Source organism: Lissotriton helveticus, chromosome 11, assembly GCF_964261635.1.
Source record: "Lissotriton helveticus chromosome 11, aLisHel1.1, whole genome shotgun sequence".
Lineage (NCBI taxonomy): Eukaryota > Metazoa > Chordata > Amphibia > Caudata > Salamandridae > Lissotriton > Lissotriton helveticus.
Window position 1 is genome coordinate 1192990017 of NC_136072.1, and position 16690 is coordinate 1193006706.

A 16690-nucleotide genomic window follows, 5' to 3' on the forward strand; every position below is an offset into this window, starting at 1 on the left:
GTCGCACCACGTGCGGTTGTTGTGATAACATCTGATTGGAGGTTCTCAGCGAATGGACGGCGAAAGCAGCGAATCAGCTGTGCGAAGCGGCCCGCCCAGTGCCCGCCCTCAACCACGCCCTCGTCCATTCACTGGTGAAGGAGGAGGCGTGCTCTCCGGGGCCACGCCCTCGTCCATTCACTGGTGAGGGAGGAGGCGTGCTCTCCGGCGCCCGTCACAGAGGTCGGAGCGTGATTGACAGCGGCGCTAGAAATAGAAGACGGGCTGCTCTGCCGAGGAGGCCTGGCGGAGCGGGCGCCATGCTGAAGTGGAGTAAATACACCGACATAGAGCATGAATACGGTAGAAATCACCGACTAATAAAGAACATTTTTATTTTCTGTCGCATAAGGAGTGAAAGTGAGCAGAATTTAGATTTTAATAGCACACAGATACTTTTCACAGTTGTCAGTTATTATCGACTCTTTATCTCATACACGAGGCAGAGTACACTCTTTCAATGTCGGTTTTATCCTGGCTCTTATCTGCCGCCTCCATGCCGGTCCCCCCCGCCCCGTGCTCGCGCCGGGCGCCGCTCTAAGATGGCGGCGGGGCCGCGCGCACTCCCGCTGGCCCCGCCCCCGCCGGCTCTGACTGCCCTGAGAGTGTCAGGAAGGAGAGCTCCGCCGGCGGCCGGAGGAGAACGAGCGCCCCCGAGACAGAGACGGAGCCGCGGCTGCACCCGGACCACGAGCCGGCCTTAACTCCGCGGAGACACCGTGCGGCCCGTCCGAGGGCATTGCTGCTCACAGAGCGCCTCCAGGCGCCCTTCAGAGCCCCTCGAGTGACCCCTCCCGGAGACACTCCTGCCCCAGACCCCCCCTCGGGGCTGACACCCATACAGGACCCCCGTCCTCTCAGCTACTCAACAGCCCCTCTCAGTGATACCCCAGACCCCCCTTTGATACCCCAGACCCCCCCTTTGATAACCCAGACCCCCCCTTTGATACCCTCCCCTTTGATACCCCAGGCCCCCCTCCCCTTTAATACCCCAGACCCCCATCCCCTTTAATACCCCAGACCCCTCCCTCTTTGATACCCCAGACCCCCCTCCCCTTTAATACCCCAGACCCCTCCCTCTTTGATACCCCAGACCCCCCCTCCTTTAATACCCCAGACCCCCCCTCCCCGTTGATACCCCAGACCCCCCTCCCCTTTAATACCCCAGACCCCCCCTCCCCTTTGATACCCCAGACCCCCCTCCCCTTTAATACCCCAGGCCCCTCCCTCTTTGATACCCCAGACCCCCCCTCTCCTTTAATACCCCAGACCCCCTCCCCATTAATACCCCAGACCCCCCTCTTTGAAACCCCAGACCCCCCTCCCCTTTAATACCCCAGACCCCTCCCTCTTTGATACCCCAGACCCCCTCCCCTTTAATACCCCAGACCCCTCCCTCTTTGATACCCCAGACCCCCCTCTCCTTTAATACCCCAGATCCCCCTCCCCATTAATACCCCAGACCCTCCTCTTTGAAACCCCAAACCCTCCCTAGGGCTAACCTCCTCACAGACTCTTTCCTGGCCCTGCCTCCTCACTGTGACTCCCTTTCCTCAGACTCTATCCTTTGGGTCTCTTTACCTCACAGACCTCTTAGCCCCCATCCCACCGCCCCCTGTACCAGACCCTCTTGTGTCCCACCCACGTCCAGTGATTCCCGTTCCTTGGAATTGACTCTTCCTTCAGTCTTTTCTCCTCAAGCACCTCTCCCTAATCACTTTTCTTGATCTTTGACCCTGCAGTCCCTCCTGTTTCGTCTTCCAAACCTTTGTTCTTATCATACCTGCACAGACCCCTCTCCCCTGCTCCATACCCCTCCCTCAACACCTGATTTCGAGGCCATCTCATCCTAACAAATCGCCCAGCTCTGCCCCCCACTGTCCACAGATTCCTGTCTCCAACTTTCCAAGCAAAATCCCACCAATCATTCACTTTGAAGATTAGATTTGACAGTTTCTTGCGCCCTGACCACCTCATATCCCTCTCTGCCACGCCCCACCTGTGACCACCTCTTCCTCTCACCTCTGGTTCTCCTCCCTTCTCTTTTATACCTGTTTGCCTTTTTAGGGGACACATTTTACTGCCACTCGCGCCACTCTCCACCCGCAGCCATGGACAGCTCTTCGGACGAGCAGACCCCACTCCTGGGAAGTAAAAGTGGGCGCTCGGGCTCCACTTGGAGAGGGCCCTCATCATCCTCAGGACCTGGCATTGGCTTTTCGGGGCGCCGCATGGCCTGTGCCGCTGTGCTGCTAGCTGTTCTTCTTGAACGTACTGCTTTCTATGGCTTGACTGCCAATCTGGTGCTCTTTCTGAACATGTCTCCAAACTCGTGGGAGGGGGCCAAAGCCAGCCAAGCGCTGCTGCTCTTCATGGGCCTCACCTACTTGATGGCACCTCTGGGAGGCTGGATTGCTGATGCCCACTTCAGCCGTTTTTGGACAATTTTGTTCAGTATGGTATTCTATCTGATTGGCATGCTAGCCTTTCCACTCATGGCTTCCCCCCAGACCCGCCTGATCTTCTGTGGGGATGTGCCCCTGAACCGCATAGAGAACTGTTCCACTCCTAATGGTTCTTCAGACTATGTAAACTGCAAGGAGGTTGGGGGTGGCTACTGTGCCATCACCGCCTTAATTGGACTGGCCATTGTGGGGCTTGGAGTGGGTATCGTAAAAGCCAATATTACGGCTTTTGGTGCTGACCAGGTAAGAAACTGTACTCCCTCCAATGTGCATCTGCTAATACCCAGTCGCTGTTCATTGACACCATTTGAGCAGAAAGGTTTCATGTAGCTGCAATTTTACTATGTGTGTTCAAGTCTTTCTTTCATTGATTGTTTGCCATATGCTCCTGAAGGGCCAAACAGGTTGCCTGATACCATTTCAGGGCACCTTATTGCAGATACATTGTTTATAATTCTGAATTTTAGCTGCAGTGTGATGTAAAGTGCTTGGTATTGGTTAGTATAAAAAAGGAAAAAGTTTTCAAATAAAGGTTGACTATTGAGTTAAATGAGGCTTGTATTGAGGCCTTGTAGGTTAGGCAAGTTATGGTGGTGGACAATTAACTGAAACAGACCAGTGTTTGGAGTCCAACACATTCGCTTTATTTGGCCACGTCTTGTGACCTTTCTCTGGATGTGAATTGTGTGAATCGTACCAGAAGTCTAGCCTCAGTCCTAGTTGTGTCATGACATTTGCAAGGTAAGCTGGCTGTTCACTCAGGGATAGACTAAGGGTGCTTCCGAGCATAGGGGCCTGTACGCCTTGAGCTATCTGACCAATGTCTTTGTCAAGTCTTGCAGACAGATACTCAGTGTGCTGATCCGAGATGCCTTGTCTGTATGGAATCCAGCTCCTAGGTAGATTGAACCCATGTTCCAACACTTTGTCTATAGTAAATAGATTTTAATTAGATTCTGTCTTCCACCAGTTAGCAGCTATTTCTTCTTAATCTACTTCATCTTTGATGTTGGTCCCTTCTCCCTATTGAGGAGTCATAGCAGTACCAAAGAGTTGAGTACCTGTCCACCTCCGGTTTGGTCGAACCGACCTCTTGTACCTATGCCAAGTTAGACTCATCTTCCTTTCTGCATCTTGTAGTAGCCACAAGGCTACACGTTGTAGTACTTTTCAAGACTCTTATTAAATACAGACCATCTTAACGTCGCAACAGAGGAGCGTAGAGTGGTCATCGATATAAGGACAGCACTGTGTGTGGCCATGAACCATCTCTCTACTTGACATGTTTTTGGCCATATTCGTACTGTTAGACTCTAGCACCTTGAGTCTGTAGACGAGACCCAGGCTGGGGTCTTCACACTCTTAGTCCGAAGGCCTCTGTGATCCGTGCTTTAAAATCAAAGTAATAGCCAGGTTTGTATGTTTTACCCTTGCTAATGGGTCTGCCAGTTCTTTGGCCCTTTTTCTGACTGCAAATTCTTGCCCCCCTCATTACTAACATTGTTAGTGACTTTAGAAAGTCGTGAATTCAATAAATCCATAGGAGGGGTTCATCGAGCCTATAGCCAACCTGTGCCACTAAGCTCTCTTCGACTCTTTGAGCTTGAATATCACTAAAATGCTAATTTCTTTAATCACATGGGGCACCAGGGCATTGCAGTCTTTCCGGTCTGGTCTGACCCGTATGACTACTAAGCCTTTATAAGTTTCACATCCATAATCTGAAACTACACACTTGTGGGAGGGTAACCATTTGTCTTGGTGTAAAGAAAGCAGAAGTAAAACTGGCCCGTGGCAGTCGCTACAGGCACTTTTAACACTTAACTTTGGTATAAAAGCTGGCGGGCACGTACATTTGACTAGGAATCTTTCAAGCTAAATGTGTTTCCCCCTCAATGTTTGATTACTTTGTTCTGCTCGTTCCACTTGATTTTGGGTGGAAGTTGCTTGATCAGTGAATATCTTGGGCAAAGGTGAGGATGGTCGGGTACGGATAGCATCACAGTTGTTTCTTTTATATTACGCGCCACAGCAGAAGTTTTCTTCAAATTGACATTGAAATTCTTCACTGTTTGCTCTTAAGAACTTTGGAAATGGGGCAACAAAATTCATCTCTCTTTTGAACATTTTCTAATGCTGTTTAGGCTGACAAGTTCCTGACATAGGAGTGCTTCATTTAAACTGGTGTTTTTCGGAGATTTACTTGTGACTGTTTAAATATATTTCATGCTTCTCTATCAAGGTGTGAATCCTCATATTATCCGCCCATGGTTTGAGTGAAAACAGGCAAAGTCCATTGATGGTTTGTGACAAGCGGATCAATCGTTTTGTTCTGTAAAGAAAGATCCCTTTTAAGGCCAATGGGACAGAAATTATATTATTCAACAAAAAATATGAAATTGTAACCTGCACTCCAGCCAAGAAGCTGGGTCATAATATTGCACATTCAAAATTATCAATTTGGTCGAAGTATTTTTCAGGGTGAACGATATTCTTTACTTTGGAAATCACAGCACATGTAGGTGACTGGTTATTACTCGGTCCCTTGTTGGTGGTCTTACTAAGGCTATTGAATTCCCCCACCGGCCATTGTGTGTTTTTTTAAAGCTGTGGTAAAAACTCTGGTTACGCCACATTAAACATTCTGATTGCTTCTGGTGTTTGACAATTTTGGATAGTGTTATAATTATCCCCCCAAAAATTACGAATTAGGTTATAAGATTCTTCTCAGTTTGACAGCATAATAAGATTTGTAACATTTTAAAATGAAACAAGTTCATAATTTAATGTGCACCTACCTGGAAATTTAGAAAGATTAATGCTTCAAAGAAATCAGCTACATTCTACTGAAAAAGAAAATTGTACATTTGTCACCACACTCAAAGACAATACTCAAAGCCTATAGCATCTTCCTGGATCTTAATGCATTAAATATCTGCCGATGACATTTTGTGTTTCAGGAAAAGAAATTACTTTAGATGCAACTGATGACATCTCAGGCCATTTGTGCGCAAGAAGCAAAATAAACTTGTCCAACATTCATATCAGAGATCTGTGTTTACACCTTCAATGCCAATTTCGAATCTGGCTGTAAAATAGTTGCTATATAGAACTTAAACTCAGTTTGTTTTTTTGCCACTAATTGACACCTTCTTTTCATTTTAACCTCGGTTGCGTCCGCCAGCTTTGAATCAAGACGGAATTAATCTTTTCCTTCTGTGTTATCTGTCTCTCTTGGGATCCAGTGGTGAGTTTAGTATCTCCAGCCAGATGAACAGCCCCCAGTTCCATGGCTTCTAGTTGTACACGAGGTTCTGCATGCAGTACGTTTTAAACTTGTTCTAAGGTATTTGAGGTTCAGTCTAAGTTATATGTTTAACCTGGGTGACATTTAGAAGAGTAAATCAGATCAAGCTAGAACTGTTTGGATTTACTTTATCGCAGTTTGTTCTCATTTTATATAGAGTAAACTAGACCTGTACTAGGGACTGAGCGCGTTGCGTTACAATTATTAGTGAACATTTGCATCCATGAATATTACGCAGGCAATGATAATGAACTATTGGTGACTATATGATCTGGCAGCAGAAAAGAAGAGAACTGATGGTCAAGAACAGTGCATTTAGAAAACAGTCAATGCTTACATTTTAGACATTATATACTTGTAAAATGAAAATCCCTTGGGAATTATGAACTTACGTTTGCAATTCAGTGAAGTTGAATTATCTATACTATGTGAAAGCGATGATATCCAGGAGCATAAAGATCTCTAAAGTTCAATTGTAAAGTACAGTTAGAATATTTCAATTCTTATAATGCCAAAAACATATGAAGACGGGAGTCTTGAAAGTTAAGATCTTTATGCTCCTTGATATCATCGCTTTATTGGAAGAGGAACTCGTTTTCTCTTAAATGTGACTTCTTAGTAGTGGGGTCAAGTCCAGTTTGAGCATTTTTCAATATTAGACATTGTGAGGATACATTTACTGGTACAGCCAATAATGCCTACACTACTGACCTATAATTCCTCTATGTATACTATGTGGGCTGACGGTGCAAGCCTACAAAGGTCTGTGCTTTGTTTCCTTCTTATGTGTTCTTTCTGACACCATCAGGATGTACCTGTTATACGAAAATTACCAGTAGCTGCTTTTAATAAGTTTTTACAGACAAGTGGTGGCATTAGTTCTTCTACCTCTGTCCTGGCAGCTGCCTTCTGCTAAGTCTGAGGGATCCTCTCCTTTAGAAACTCACCATTGGAGGAAGGAGACCCAGCAGAGATCATCAGCTTTGATGATGTCCTTTCTGGAAGCAGGAGGGCCCCTCACCCCTGCTCTGCTCACTTCGTCTCTCGGCATTGATTGGGTAGGTCTGACCAGCAGGGAAAGACCAACAGGGCCACTAAGGCTTGCGTCCAGGTGGTGACCCTTCCTGTAAGTGTTGGAGGCTTGGACCAGCTAGTTCATAGCCTTGCCACATCCAGAGAGAGATGTGCCAAGGATGGATTTGGGATCCAGTGGGACACATAGCGCCGCAAGCCTGCAGAAAGGCCACTAGTCCAAGAGATGTAAAGCTGTGAACTGCTGCGCTCTGTCCATGCGGGGTTGGAAGGGAGGTGGGCGTATGATTAAAGGAGGCGTTGGCTTCTGGTCAGACAGCACTGATTATCCCTTCGGGCTGTGTACCCCCAGACCTGATCCTGTCCCATCATAGAGATCACACGCACTGGTCCTAGCCAGACCCACATATTGAACGCGAAGACTGTTCATGCACAAGGATATTGCAGGTCCTCCTGAAAGCTCTGCCTGTGGCTTCATGCCTCATACGTGTTGCACAACTGGGTCTGATATTTTTCACGTGCTTTTGTGGTTCCTTCAATAATATTCTATGCTTTACTGAGCACATCCCGTGATACTCCACCATCAGTGGTGATTCCAAATTAAAGTGCGGGAACATCCTGCCTGTTCATCATTCCCTGTTCTTTTGTGGTTATCCTGTTACTTAAATGGAGTTTCTCAAGTGTTGGTAGTAAATAGAGACCAAGAGTCATCATCAGGGGGCAGCAGGAGGTTGTCACGTGGTTCTCAAGGAGTTCTCCTTCAGTTAAGTGAAGGTCCGAAGGTGAGTGTCCATACAACTGTGGTAACCTGAAACTATGTACTTAAGTGTTGACTGATCACAGTTGGAAGGCCGTAGAGTGACCTTACTGATCCAGATGACTGATAGCAACGACAAGTGTGGCGGTTGTGTAAAGGTCTGCTGTTGCTACAGAAGGAGGAGCTAGTGTAAGTAGATCACTAGAACAACATGATCCTAAGTTAAATACATGCATTGCTTCGGTTAAAAGCCATACAAAAAGTATTGGTAAAAACAGATAATATAGAAAAAAGGCTCATAGTTAGAATTAAAACAAAAATGTGAATAAAAAAACATAAGATTACCATTGGTGCGAATGTGGAGCCAATCGCAGATTGCGTGGAGTGTCGTCCTGTTGACTCTTCAGGGTTCTCACTGCGTTGCCACACATGCACACTATAAACACGTTGCCTCAGGCTAGTAAATAGCGGGTGTGTCCGGCCGGTCGCATAGCAGTCGCCCCTGCGTTGTTGTGTGCCCTAAACAGGGATAGTACCCCTCATCGCCTGCATCGCCTTGTGATCTTTGTACAGAACAGAAGGAAGTGCACAATTGTGTCAGTTTAACACGTATTAATTACACTCACAGTTACTTTGGTTGATCTTGTAATGATTCCATTTTATTGTATAAACACTTACAGCCGTGCTCACAGTCTTAGAGACCAGATGAGTCTCAAATCGAAGAATTGACTGACTGCCAAGTGACCGATTGATAATGGATGGGCAGTGGCACTTTTCATGTCTCGCCTAGACAGCACTTGCGCAGTCTCTGGCAGATGTTTTGTTTACATACAGTGGGCTTACAGTCCGCCCCTTGCATACCACGGGTTGGCAGCTTTATCACTCTCATTTGCCTGCTTCTATATAGTCTGCGCTTGCCGGCGACACTATGTTTGTACTCGCGCACAATTTTACCTCTTTGGGGTCTGATTGTAAAGAATAAACTAACCTAGAGGATAGACGGAGAAGGAGAGCACCTCGCCGTTAGGACGAGAAACCTCACTCACCCACAGGTGACATGCGTCATCATTGGGTTCTCTCCGCGCACTAGGACCGCAAGGTACCCAGCGTGGGCTGCGACTCCCCAATGGTCTCTAAGGGGAGAATCGGAGGTGTTTTGTTGCAAAATGCGCAATGATGATGTAGCAAAGTGAGGGGCAGAGTGTAAAAATATTGTAGACTAGCTATGTCGTGTTGGGCACAATTTGTCCTTTATTCTGGTGCCCCCATTGGATAAAGTTAAAACATATGAGTGGACAGGGAGTAATAAGGCTACCCTATCTTATGTGGTCACCATGTTTCTTCCAAAAAAGACTCAAAGTTGAAAGGCATTCGTCAGGACCAAAAGGTATGTCACTCTGCTATTATGTTTAAAAAAATAAAATTCAATACCAGCCATACCTTAGACATGGTAGCTATCAGCGTGGCCCCATCCCAGCGCCCAGTGGTAGGGTCCACCTAGACATGGTAGCTATCAGCGTGGCCCCATACCAGCGCCCAGTGGTAGGGTCCACCTTAGACATGGTAGCTATCAGCGTGGCCGCATCCCAGCGCCCAGTGGTAGGGTCCACCTTAGACATGGTAGCTATCAGCGTGGCCCCATACCAGCGCCCAGTGGTAGGGTCCACCTTAGACATGGTAGCTATCAGCGTGGCCCCATCCCAGCGCCCAGTGGTAGGGTCCACCTTAGACATGGTAGCTATCAGCGTGGCCCCATCCCAGCGCCCAGCGGTAGGGTCCACCTATAACACCTGAGCGTGATTAAAAACTCCGCTCTCCATCACCAGTCCCCACCCATATTGCAAAGCTTCTCTCCTTCTGTGTCTCATTCTGTGCGTGGGGCTGGCGGGAGGGTACTTTTATTTGTCTGCGTAATCTCCTCCTGGAGCAAGGCCCACGTACTTGTGTCCATCCACTGCTTTTCTTCTGGGGGCTACTTTTTTCTTTATCTTTGAATCCTGTTATTTTGTGTAAATCACGTATTATCCCCTTGCCTAAAATAAAAACCTGTTTAATGTAACCTGTGCGCAGGTAAAGCGCTGCGTCTGGTCTGGTTTCCAATTAGTGCTTCAAACAGCTTAATGTAGAAGAGCTCAGTGCCTTTCTAGCGCCTCGAAGGCCCTGAATGATACACATGCCGGTCGGGTTCAGGCTAGGCCGCCTTCTATACAATAAGCAAAAGCACAATACTTGTGTCTAGTTCTGCATGTTCAAAGGTTAAAAGAAGAAACCGAGCACTGATCTTCAGTGTGTCCCAATTAATGTTGGATGAGAAAAGAGGCCCTTGAGTAGCTTGTGACTGAAAGGTAGAGGCCGCCACGTGGGCACACAGTTGGGTTCTTAACACCTCGCAGAATAAGCCCCTTGTGCAAAGGAATGTTAATTAGGCCTGGGTGGTAAATTCCGTTCTGCTTGCGGCATTTGGGTAATTTCGTGTTCCGCAGAGAACGCGAAATTGCCCAAAATGCTGCGTTCCGCGACTTAGGGAAATGTTTTGCTTGTTCGCGTTCTCAAAATGCGTGTTCGCAAGATATTTCCCCTTGAACACGCAAACAGCGATTGCGAACAGGAAAAAAGCATTGCGAACAAGCAATTCCACGTGTTTGCGGAATTTCTACGTGTTCGCAGAGATTTTTTACCATTTCGCGGAGCAATTACGCAAATTCCGCCCACCCCTAGTGTTGATGTGCATGCACCATACATATACATATATCGACATGGCGCAACAACTATTAATAAAGAGCCAAATGGTGGCACGCTGCACTGAATTAAGAGAAGCTCTAAGGTGGCAATGCTCGGGTGGTCTCAGGGGCCGCCGCCTTAGCGGCAATTAAAACCTGGGGGCACTTCTGTTGCCGCAACCACAGAGTGGTTATAAAAATATGAAAATAAGGTGTGGGGGGTTCATGCATACTGTACATTAAATGAAACAGCCTTTCCTTATTTGCCATTTCCATGACTAAACCATTAATACATGATTAAGTGTTTAATGGGTGCCATCAATCTGCAGTACAACCACGGAACTTACCTGATAAGTAGCGGGTTAGGAGGTTTACCATTGTTTTTTTTTTTTTTTTTTTTTTTAAAACCTTTATTGTGCACAAAAAGAGAGAACAAATACGGGCCTACAACCAGCAGGCCGGCCACGAAACTTCAAGCACATGTGCGAGCAATGCGGTTTCACAGCGGCAACAGGCAAGATAGCAGCAATCTGTAGCAGTTACACTGAATGGAGTCATGTCGCCAAGGAGAAGGAGTATTGAAGGTTAAATTTTAAAGTTTTGAAGAAATATAAATCAGTGAAGAATAAAATCAAGAAGAACTGAGTCCGGACATTAGCTTTACAACATGAGCAGGCAGCAGCAATTAGAACAACATTAGTAAGAACACCCCGTCAATATGGCAGTACCATACAAAACAATAAGAGCTGCAGTTCACATGTACGTACTACCCTCAGCGCCACCTACTCCCTACTGACCCCTAACGCAGACCCAGAACAGAAAGCAGAACAAGAAAGCGCAGAAATTAGAAAAATAAGGCCCATAGAAACTAAAAGAAAAATAAATCTACCCCCCCACCCTGCAACAATCCGGAGGCTACGGCCTACCCCCCCCCCGGCAAAGTGCCTGTCGCCTAGTAAAGAAACCCGAAATACAGAGGAAGAATAGAAAAGAAAGAAGAAAGATAAGAAAAGAAAGTTATCACACTTGAAGCATCGGGAGGAAGAAAATAACTACCTAGTCTACCACTCCCGAAAAGGAAAGGAAACGGGGGAGGAGGAGCCCTAATACTAACAAAATTCCCGGACCCCCAGCTATGTATAGCCCCCTGCACTGAGTGAAGCAATAATATCGAAAAGTACACCACCAAATGAAAAATTGAATCAGATACACCCGGGACCCCGAGCCGGTACTTGAATGATCACCCCGTCCATATGGGCAATAACAGGATACACCCAGTTCTACCCCACGTACGAAATCGCCAGGATGAGCAACAGTAGCAGAACAAATGTGGGGGGCTACGACCATTACATTCGCCAGAGATGCGGCACAGTCCGATACATAACAGCTGGTCCAACAAGAGCGAAGCCCCGAAGACCTCCAGCTCTGATCAGGTCGCAAGCGACCACTACAGCATGACGCCCAGCAAAAGCCCTCCCCAGTCAGGACAAAGGGACAAGATGGCCGCCGTAACGAGAGTGCAGAGAAAGGAGAGCAAGATGGACGCTACCCTAAACAAATAACACCCATGTCACAACAAGCTTCCAGGACCAGCAAACAGGAACCAAAGAAAACGTGGCGGAGCCGATAGCCAGCAATTAATTAGGGTAGCCAGTGTATAATGCCGACTGTGCCATTGACAAAGGTCGCAGCACCCGAAGGATGCCTTGATTGGAAAGCAAAACAACCACTAGCTATAATAGAGACAGACGGGGGAGAACAGTCTACATCGTAAACATAAGCCATGCAGCCAGTACGTACCCCATTCTAACCCCAATCCCCACCCGGCAAGACAGTGACACAACCAGGAACCCGCCCAACCCTGTCCCGATCTCAGGAGCACCCCCGATCCCAGCCCTCGATCAACTAGCAGCAGTCGATGAAACTGGACATAAAAACAGTCCCAAACCCGGCCCAACCAGCCAAGAAGCAGGTACTAAGGAAATCAGCCCAGCCCTGACCCAAACGTGGATAAACCCCCGGACATGCTCCCCGAAAGAAGCTCGCCCACTGCAGAACAAAGAAGCAACATGGCAAGAGAAAAACGAAAGTGCAGTGAGACCACAAAATGGCCGTCAAAAGTCACCAGGAATTCCGTCGACTGTAGCATGGAGATCCGCGTGGGGGGTCATTACATGTAAAACGCTACCAGTATATCAACCAGCGCGCCAGTCCGGGTCTCAGCCAGCCAGTCAGTTAGAACCAGTGAGAGAGACAACATCAACCTTGTCCTGAACGTCGAAACCCCAGCAGGCTTGGCCACCGCTGTGAGCGCACTTCAGGCAGGACAAAGGAGGAAAATGGCCGCCCTCGGCATGGAAGAAACGGAAAAAGAAGAAGGGAGTGTCCCCAGTCGGCAGCCAGAGAAGCGTCCAGGGTGGCGGGCTCTATTTTTTCCGCAGGATGGCTCACACTCCGATTGTGAAGAAAAGACGATGGCAGCATTCTCGTAGGCAAAGTCTCAGTAGGAAGAATGGAGGGATACTTTGTAGCTGCAGTCTCGTCAGTAGGGAAACACTCGACACTGTAGCCAGGGACAAGGCCGATCTCCGTGTGCACATGTTGCAACATTGTATCCATCTCGGGAGCAGTGAGAGGCAGCAAAGGGTCAGCCAGCCGCGATTGCCCCATGTCATGGGCAGCGCTGTCGATCTTCCGTGCCAGCTCTCGAGCAGTCCTGCGCCATATCGCCCGTAGATCCACAAGCGCCATCAGGATACCTCTATAAGTCAGGACACTCCGCGGTACTGGCCGGTCAGCTCCGCTCAATGACACCCCCAGTGTAGTCTCAAGCCCCAGGGCAGGCAGGGCAGCAAGTACTGAAGACAGGGGATCAGCCACTCCGTCGTTTCGATAGGCAGGCGCCATTACCACCCCTTCAGGCAGCCTACAATGGAGGGAGGGGGGGGGGCCGACTCCGGTACCTAATGAAGCAGGAGTTAGAGCCACCAGATGTAGCGCGGCTCGCAGTCCGGGGGCTGCGCGAGTGAAAGCCCTTTCGCTGGCTGTTGGTACAAGCGTCTCACGGCGGAGAAAGCGCTTTAAGATGGAGTCCGCTCCGATGGCCCGTCTCGGAACAAAGAAAGGCTTCGCCTGCATAGACCCAGCCCCACAATTAGACACTCCGCCGTTAAATGGGGTCTGGTCTCAGCAGAGAAAGCAAATCCGCTCGTCTCAGCAATCGGTCGCGCTTCGCTCAGGATCGGCCCCGCTACAGCCCCGCCACAGCTCGTTCCACCTCCCAAGTCCAGCAGCGTCAGGCGGGGAACATCGGAGCAGATCCCAGGGGCAGTGTCGGAGGTCGGCTAACTCCACGAATCCTCCAGCAAATCAGCCTAGAGAGACCTCAGGAGAACGCAGTCATCTCCAGCGCATTCGTGGCTCCGTTGAAATTGGATTCGACCGAGGATAACTAACAGGATTTTAAAGTGAAAAACAGACGGGTCGCGGAGCCGGGAACTCACACGTCCGTCCCGTCCGCCATCTTGGCTCCTCCCCAGGTTTACCATTGTTAATGATTCGACAGCAGACTGTTGTGCATGTTTGTTATACTCCTTCAGATCGTACCCTTGATGCTAATTGATTGCTAGGCCCGAGGCGCTGCTGCCCAGAGCGCTTGGTGTTGCCAGGGCTTGTTGCTCTAGCTGCAGAGCTTCGGGGAAGTGCTTCTCTCGGTGGATTACCATTTTCATTGCCAAGGTTAATTTTCGTGTGACATTGCATGTCTGCATCTTTTTAATATGACCTCTCTGTCTTGGGCTCCTTTTAATTATCAGTCTGGTGGTCATACTTGAATCTGAACAGCGCCGCATTTCACCAGTTCGAATCCCTGCACTGGCGGTAAAATATACAGTAATTATGATACTGATCATTCATGTTTTAATTTTGCCACATGGATCAATGAACACACATCACACAGCAGTTTATTTGACCATTTGGTATTTTAATATTTAAATTGCGATCGTACATTGCTGTCTATTTTATAGACATAGTAGTGTAATGTTTAGGGCCCTAGGCCCTCACACAGACACTTGGGTGCTGATTACAATTCAGTCGGAAAAGGCTCCCAATGGCATTTGGTTTGTCCGAACCTGTATCGGAACCCATGTTTCTGACCGTTTAAGATACAAGATAACCAGTTGGTCATTCCGAATTGGTTCCGACCGGTATTTGTAGAGTCAACGTCTGCATTTCCAGCCAACCAATTACGATGTCCATTTCCAACAGCCGTTCCGAATTGGTCTGTCTGACATGAAAAGGCTGTCGAAAACTGACTTTGGGGGCCTGTAGCAGGCCCCCCTTCACCCGGACGCCTCCGGTTGGGGTCTGTGGGGGTCCCCATGAACCCCTCTTTCCAACCATGCACAAGGGTGCAAGGTTTTCCGCAACCACCCCGTTATTCCTGTGTTGTTGGTTGGAACACAGGCTCCCTTTGAAGTCAATGGGAGTCTGACCCAATGGTGTTCGGAAACATAGTAATCGGTTGGTCGGACTCCCCGAACCCGAGTCATTTGAAAACTATTCCGAAAAGGAGTCGGTCGGAAGGCTTTCCGACCAAAATCGTAATGAGGCTCTTAGAGTATGACACTGGAGCTGGCCCAGGGCACATGCCCCCGGCCCCTTTTATTAGCAGGGTCACCTGACCGGTGACACCAGTGATCGATGGGTGTGGGGTGAGTGTACAGGCCAGCCCTCGGGGAGTGGCAGGTTACATAGCGCATATGCTGGAACACGAGACCGTGTCCAGCAGATCACTACATATAGCACACACTGTTTTCAATTAGATTAATTTCCCAAGGTTTCCTTTTGGCTTCTCCTATAAAAGTGGACTTTCTGGATCTGCTTCAACATTTTTCTTGAAACAGAGAGCTCTGAAACTGGGTGGGGGGAGTTTTGGCTCATTTTACAGTTTCGCCTGCACAGTGTGAAATCTCTTGTATTTAAATATCTTAAAAGTGGGCTCTTATCAGTTCCCATAACCGAATTACTGTGTTAATTCATTTTGGGGAGGAACTTTTCTTTTGTTAGCTTCCCCCAACTGCACACATTACAATACTTCTACTAAAGCTGTTCACACTGTTTAAGCCCCATTCACTGTCAAGATATGATCTCTTTCCACTGAAAAGGCAGACATCTTCTAACAGTTTGCTGGAATGCTTGGTTTTTATTACCTAGTTGTGTAAAGCAGATGCTTTAGCCTTAGAGCGTTTGTTGCATTTCCTATTCATGGCTCAGTATCTTTCTTTGCACTTTGCAGGCATTATTGGATTGATTTTTTTTCAAAGTAATCCATTTGGTCATTATAATCAAATTCTTAATGTCCTAATAAATATTGCAGCTAAAAATCAAGGTAAACCACAAGAGCTATGATATATTTGACTACTAAACAGGCAGTCACAAGTCCAGTTATCATGCAGACAATAGGGTTATGATTTGAATGGTGCAGTAGGTGCAGTGGCACCTGGTCCAAACGTTGTCGTAACTCCTCTAAACATCTAATATTGGTATATTCTACTACTATGCAGGCAGTCACAATTACAGTTTTCTTGCAGTTGAAAGGGGCTTGATTTAAATGGTGAAGAAGGTGCAGTGGCACCGGGGCCGACATTTGCCATAACTCCATTAACCCCCAATAATTGCTATGTTTTGCTACTAAACAGGTAGTTACGAGTGCAGTTATCTTGCAGGCAAGAGGGTCGTTATTTGAATGGTCCAGTTAGTTGTCTAGCAAGTGCTAAGGTCTTAATTTCAATAGTGCAGCAGGTGGAGTGGCACCGGGACCAAAAGCTCCAGGCACCCCAGTAAATACCAATTATTGCTAAACTTTACTACTAAACAGGCAGTCACAAGTGCGGCTATGTAGCAGGCACTAGGGCCATGATTACAATCGTACTGGGGCCGAAAGTTCTCAGAACTCCTCTAAGCACCAAATATTGCTATATTTCACTACAAAAGCAGTCACAAGCGTAGTTACCTTGCAGGCACTAGCATTATGATTTCAGTGGTGCAGAAGGTGCAGTAACACCAGAGCCCAAAGTGCTAGGAACCCCTCTAAACCTCAAATATTGCAATATTGTACTTCAAAACAGGCAGCCACAAGTGCAGTTATCCTTCAGGCAATAGGGTTATGATTTAAATAGTGCAGCAGGTGCAGTTGCACCGGGAATGAAATGTTGTCCGTACTCCTCTAAACACATAATATTGCTATTACATCAATTAATTTTATTATTTCTCTCTTCCATTTAATTTTTCAGAATTTTGCTATTTACCCGCACTATACCACCAGTAACATAATATATTGCCTTTTTGTACATAAACCAGTCATAACATT

General features: G+C 47.5%; 1 protein-coding gene across 1 annotated transcript in view; it reads left to right on the forward strand.

Annotated features, from left to right (window-relative positions):
- Positions 1 to 631: 631 nt before the first annotated feature.
- SLC15A4 (solute carrier family 15 member 4) overlaps positions 632 to 16690 on the forward strand; it is a 284700-nt gene continuing 268641 nt past the window's right edge. The window contains exons 1-2 of the mRNA XM_078668020.1: positions 632 to 1258; positions 1404 to 2747. Of these exons, the coding sequence (XP_078524146.1) occupies positions 2151 to 2747 (597 nt within the window). The 5' untranslated portion in view covers positions 632 to 1258; positions 1404 to 2150. The remainder of the gene's footprint in view (positions 1259 to 1403; positions 2748 to 16690) is intronic.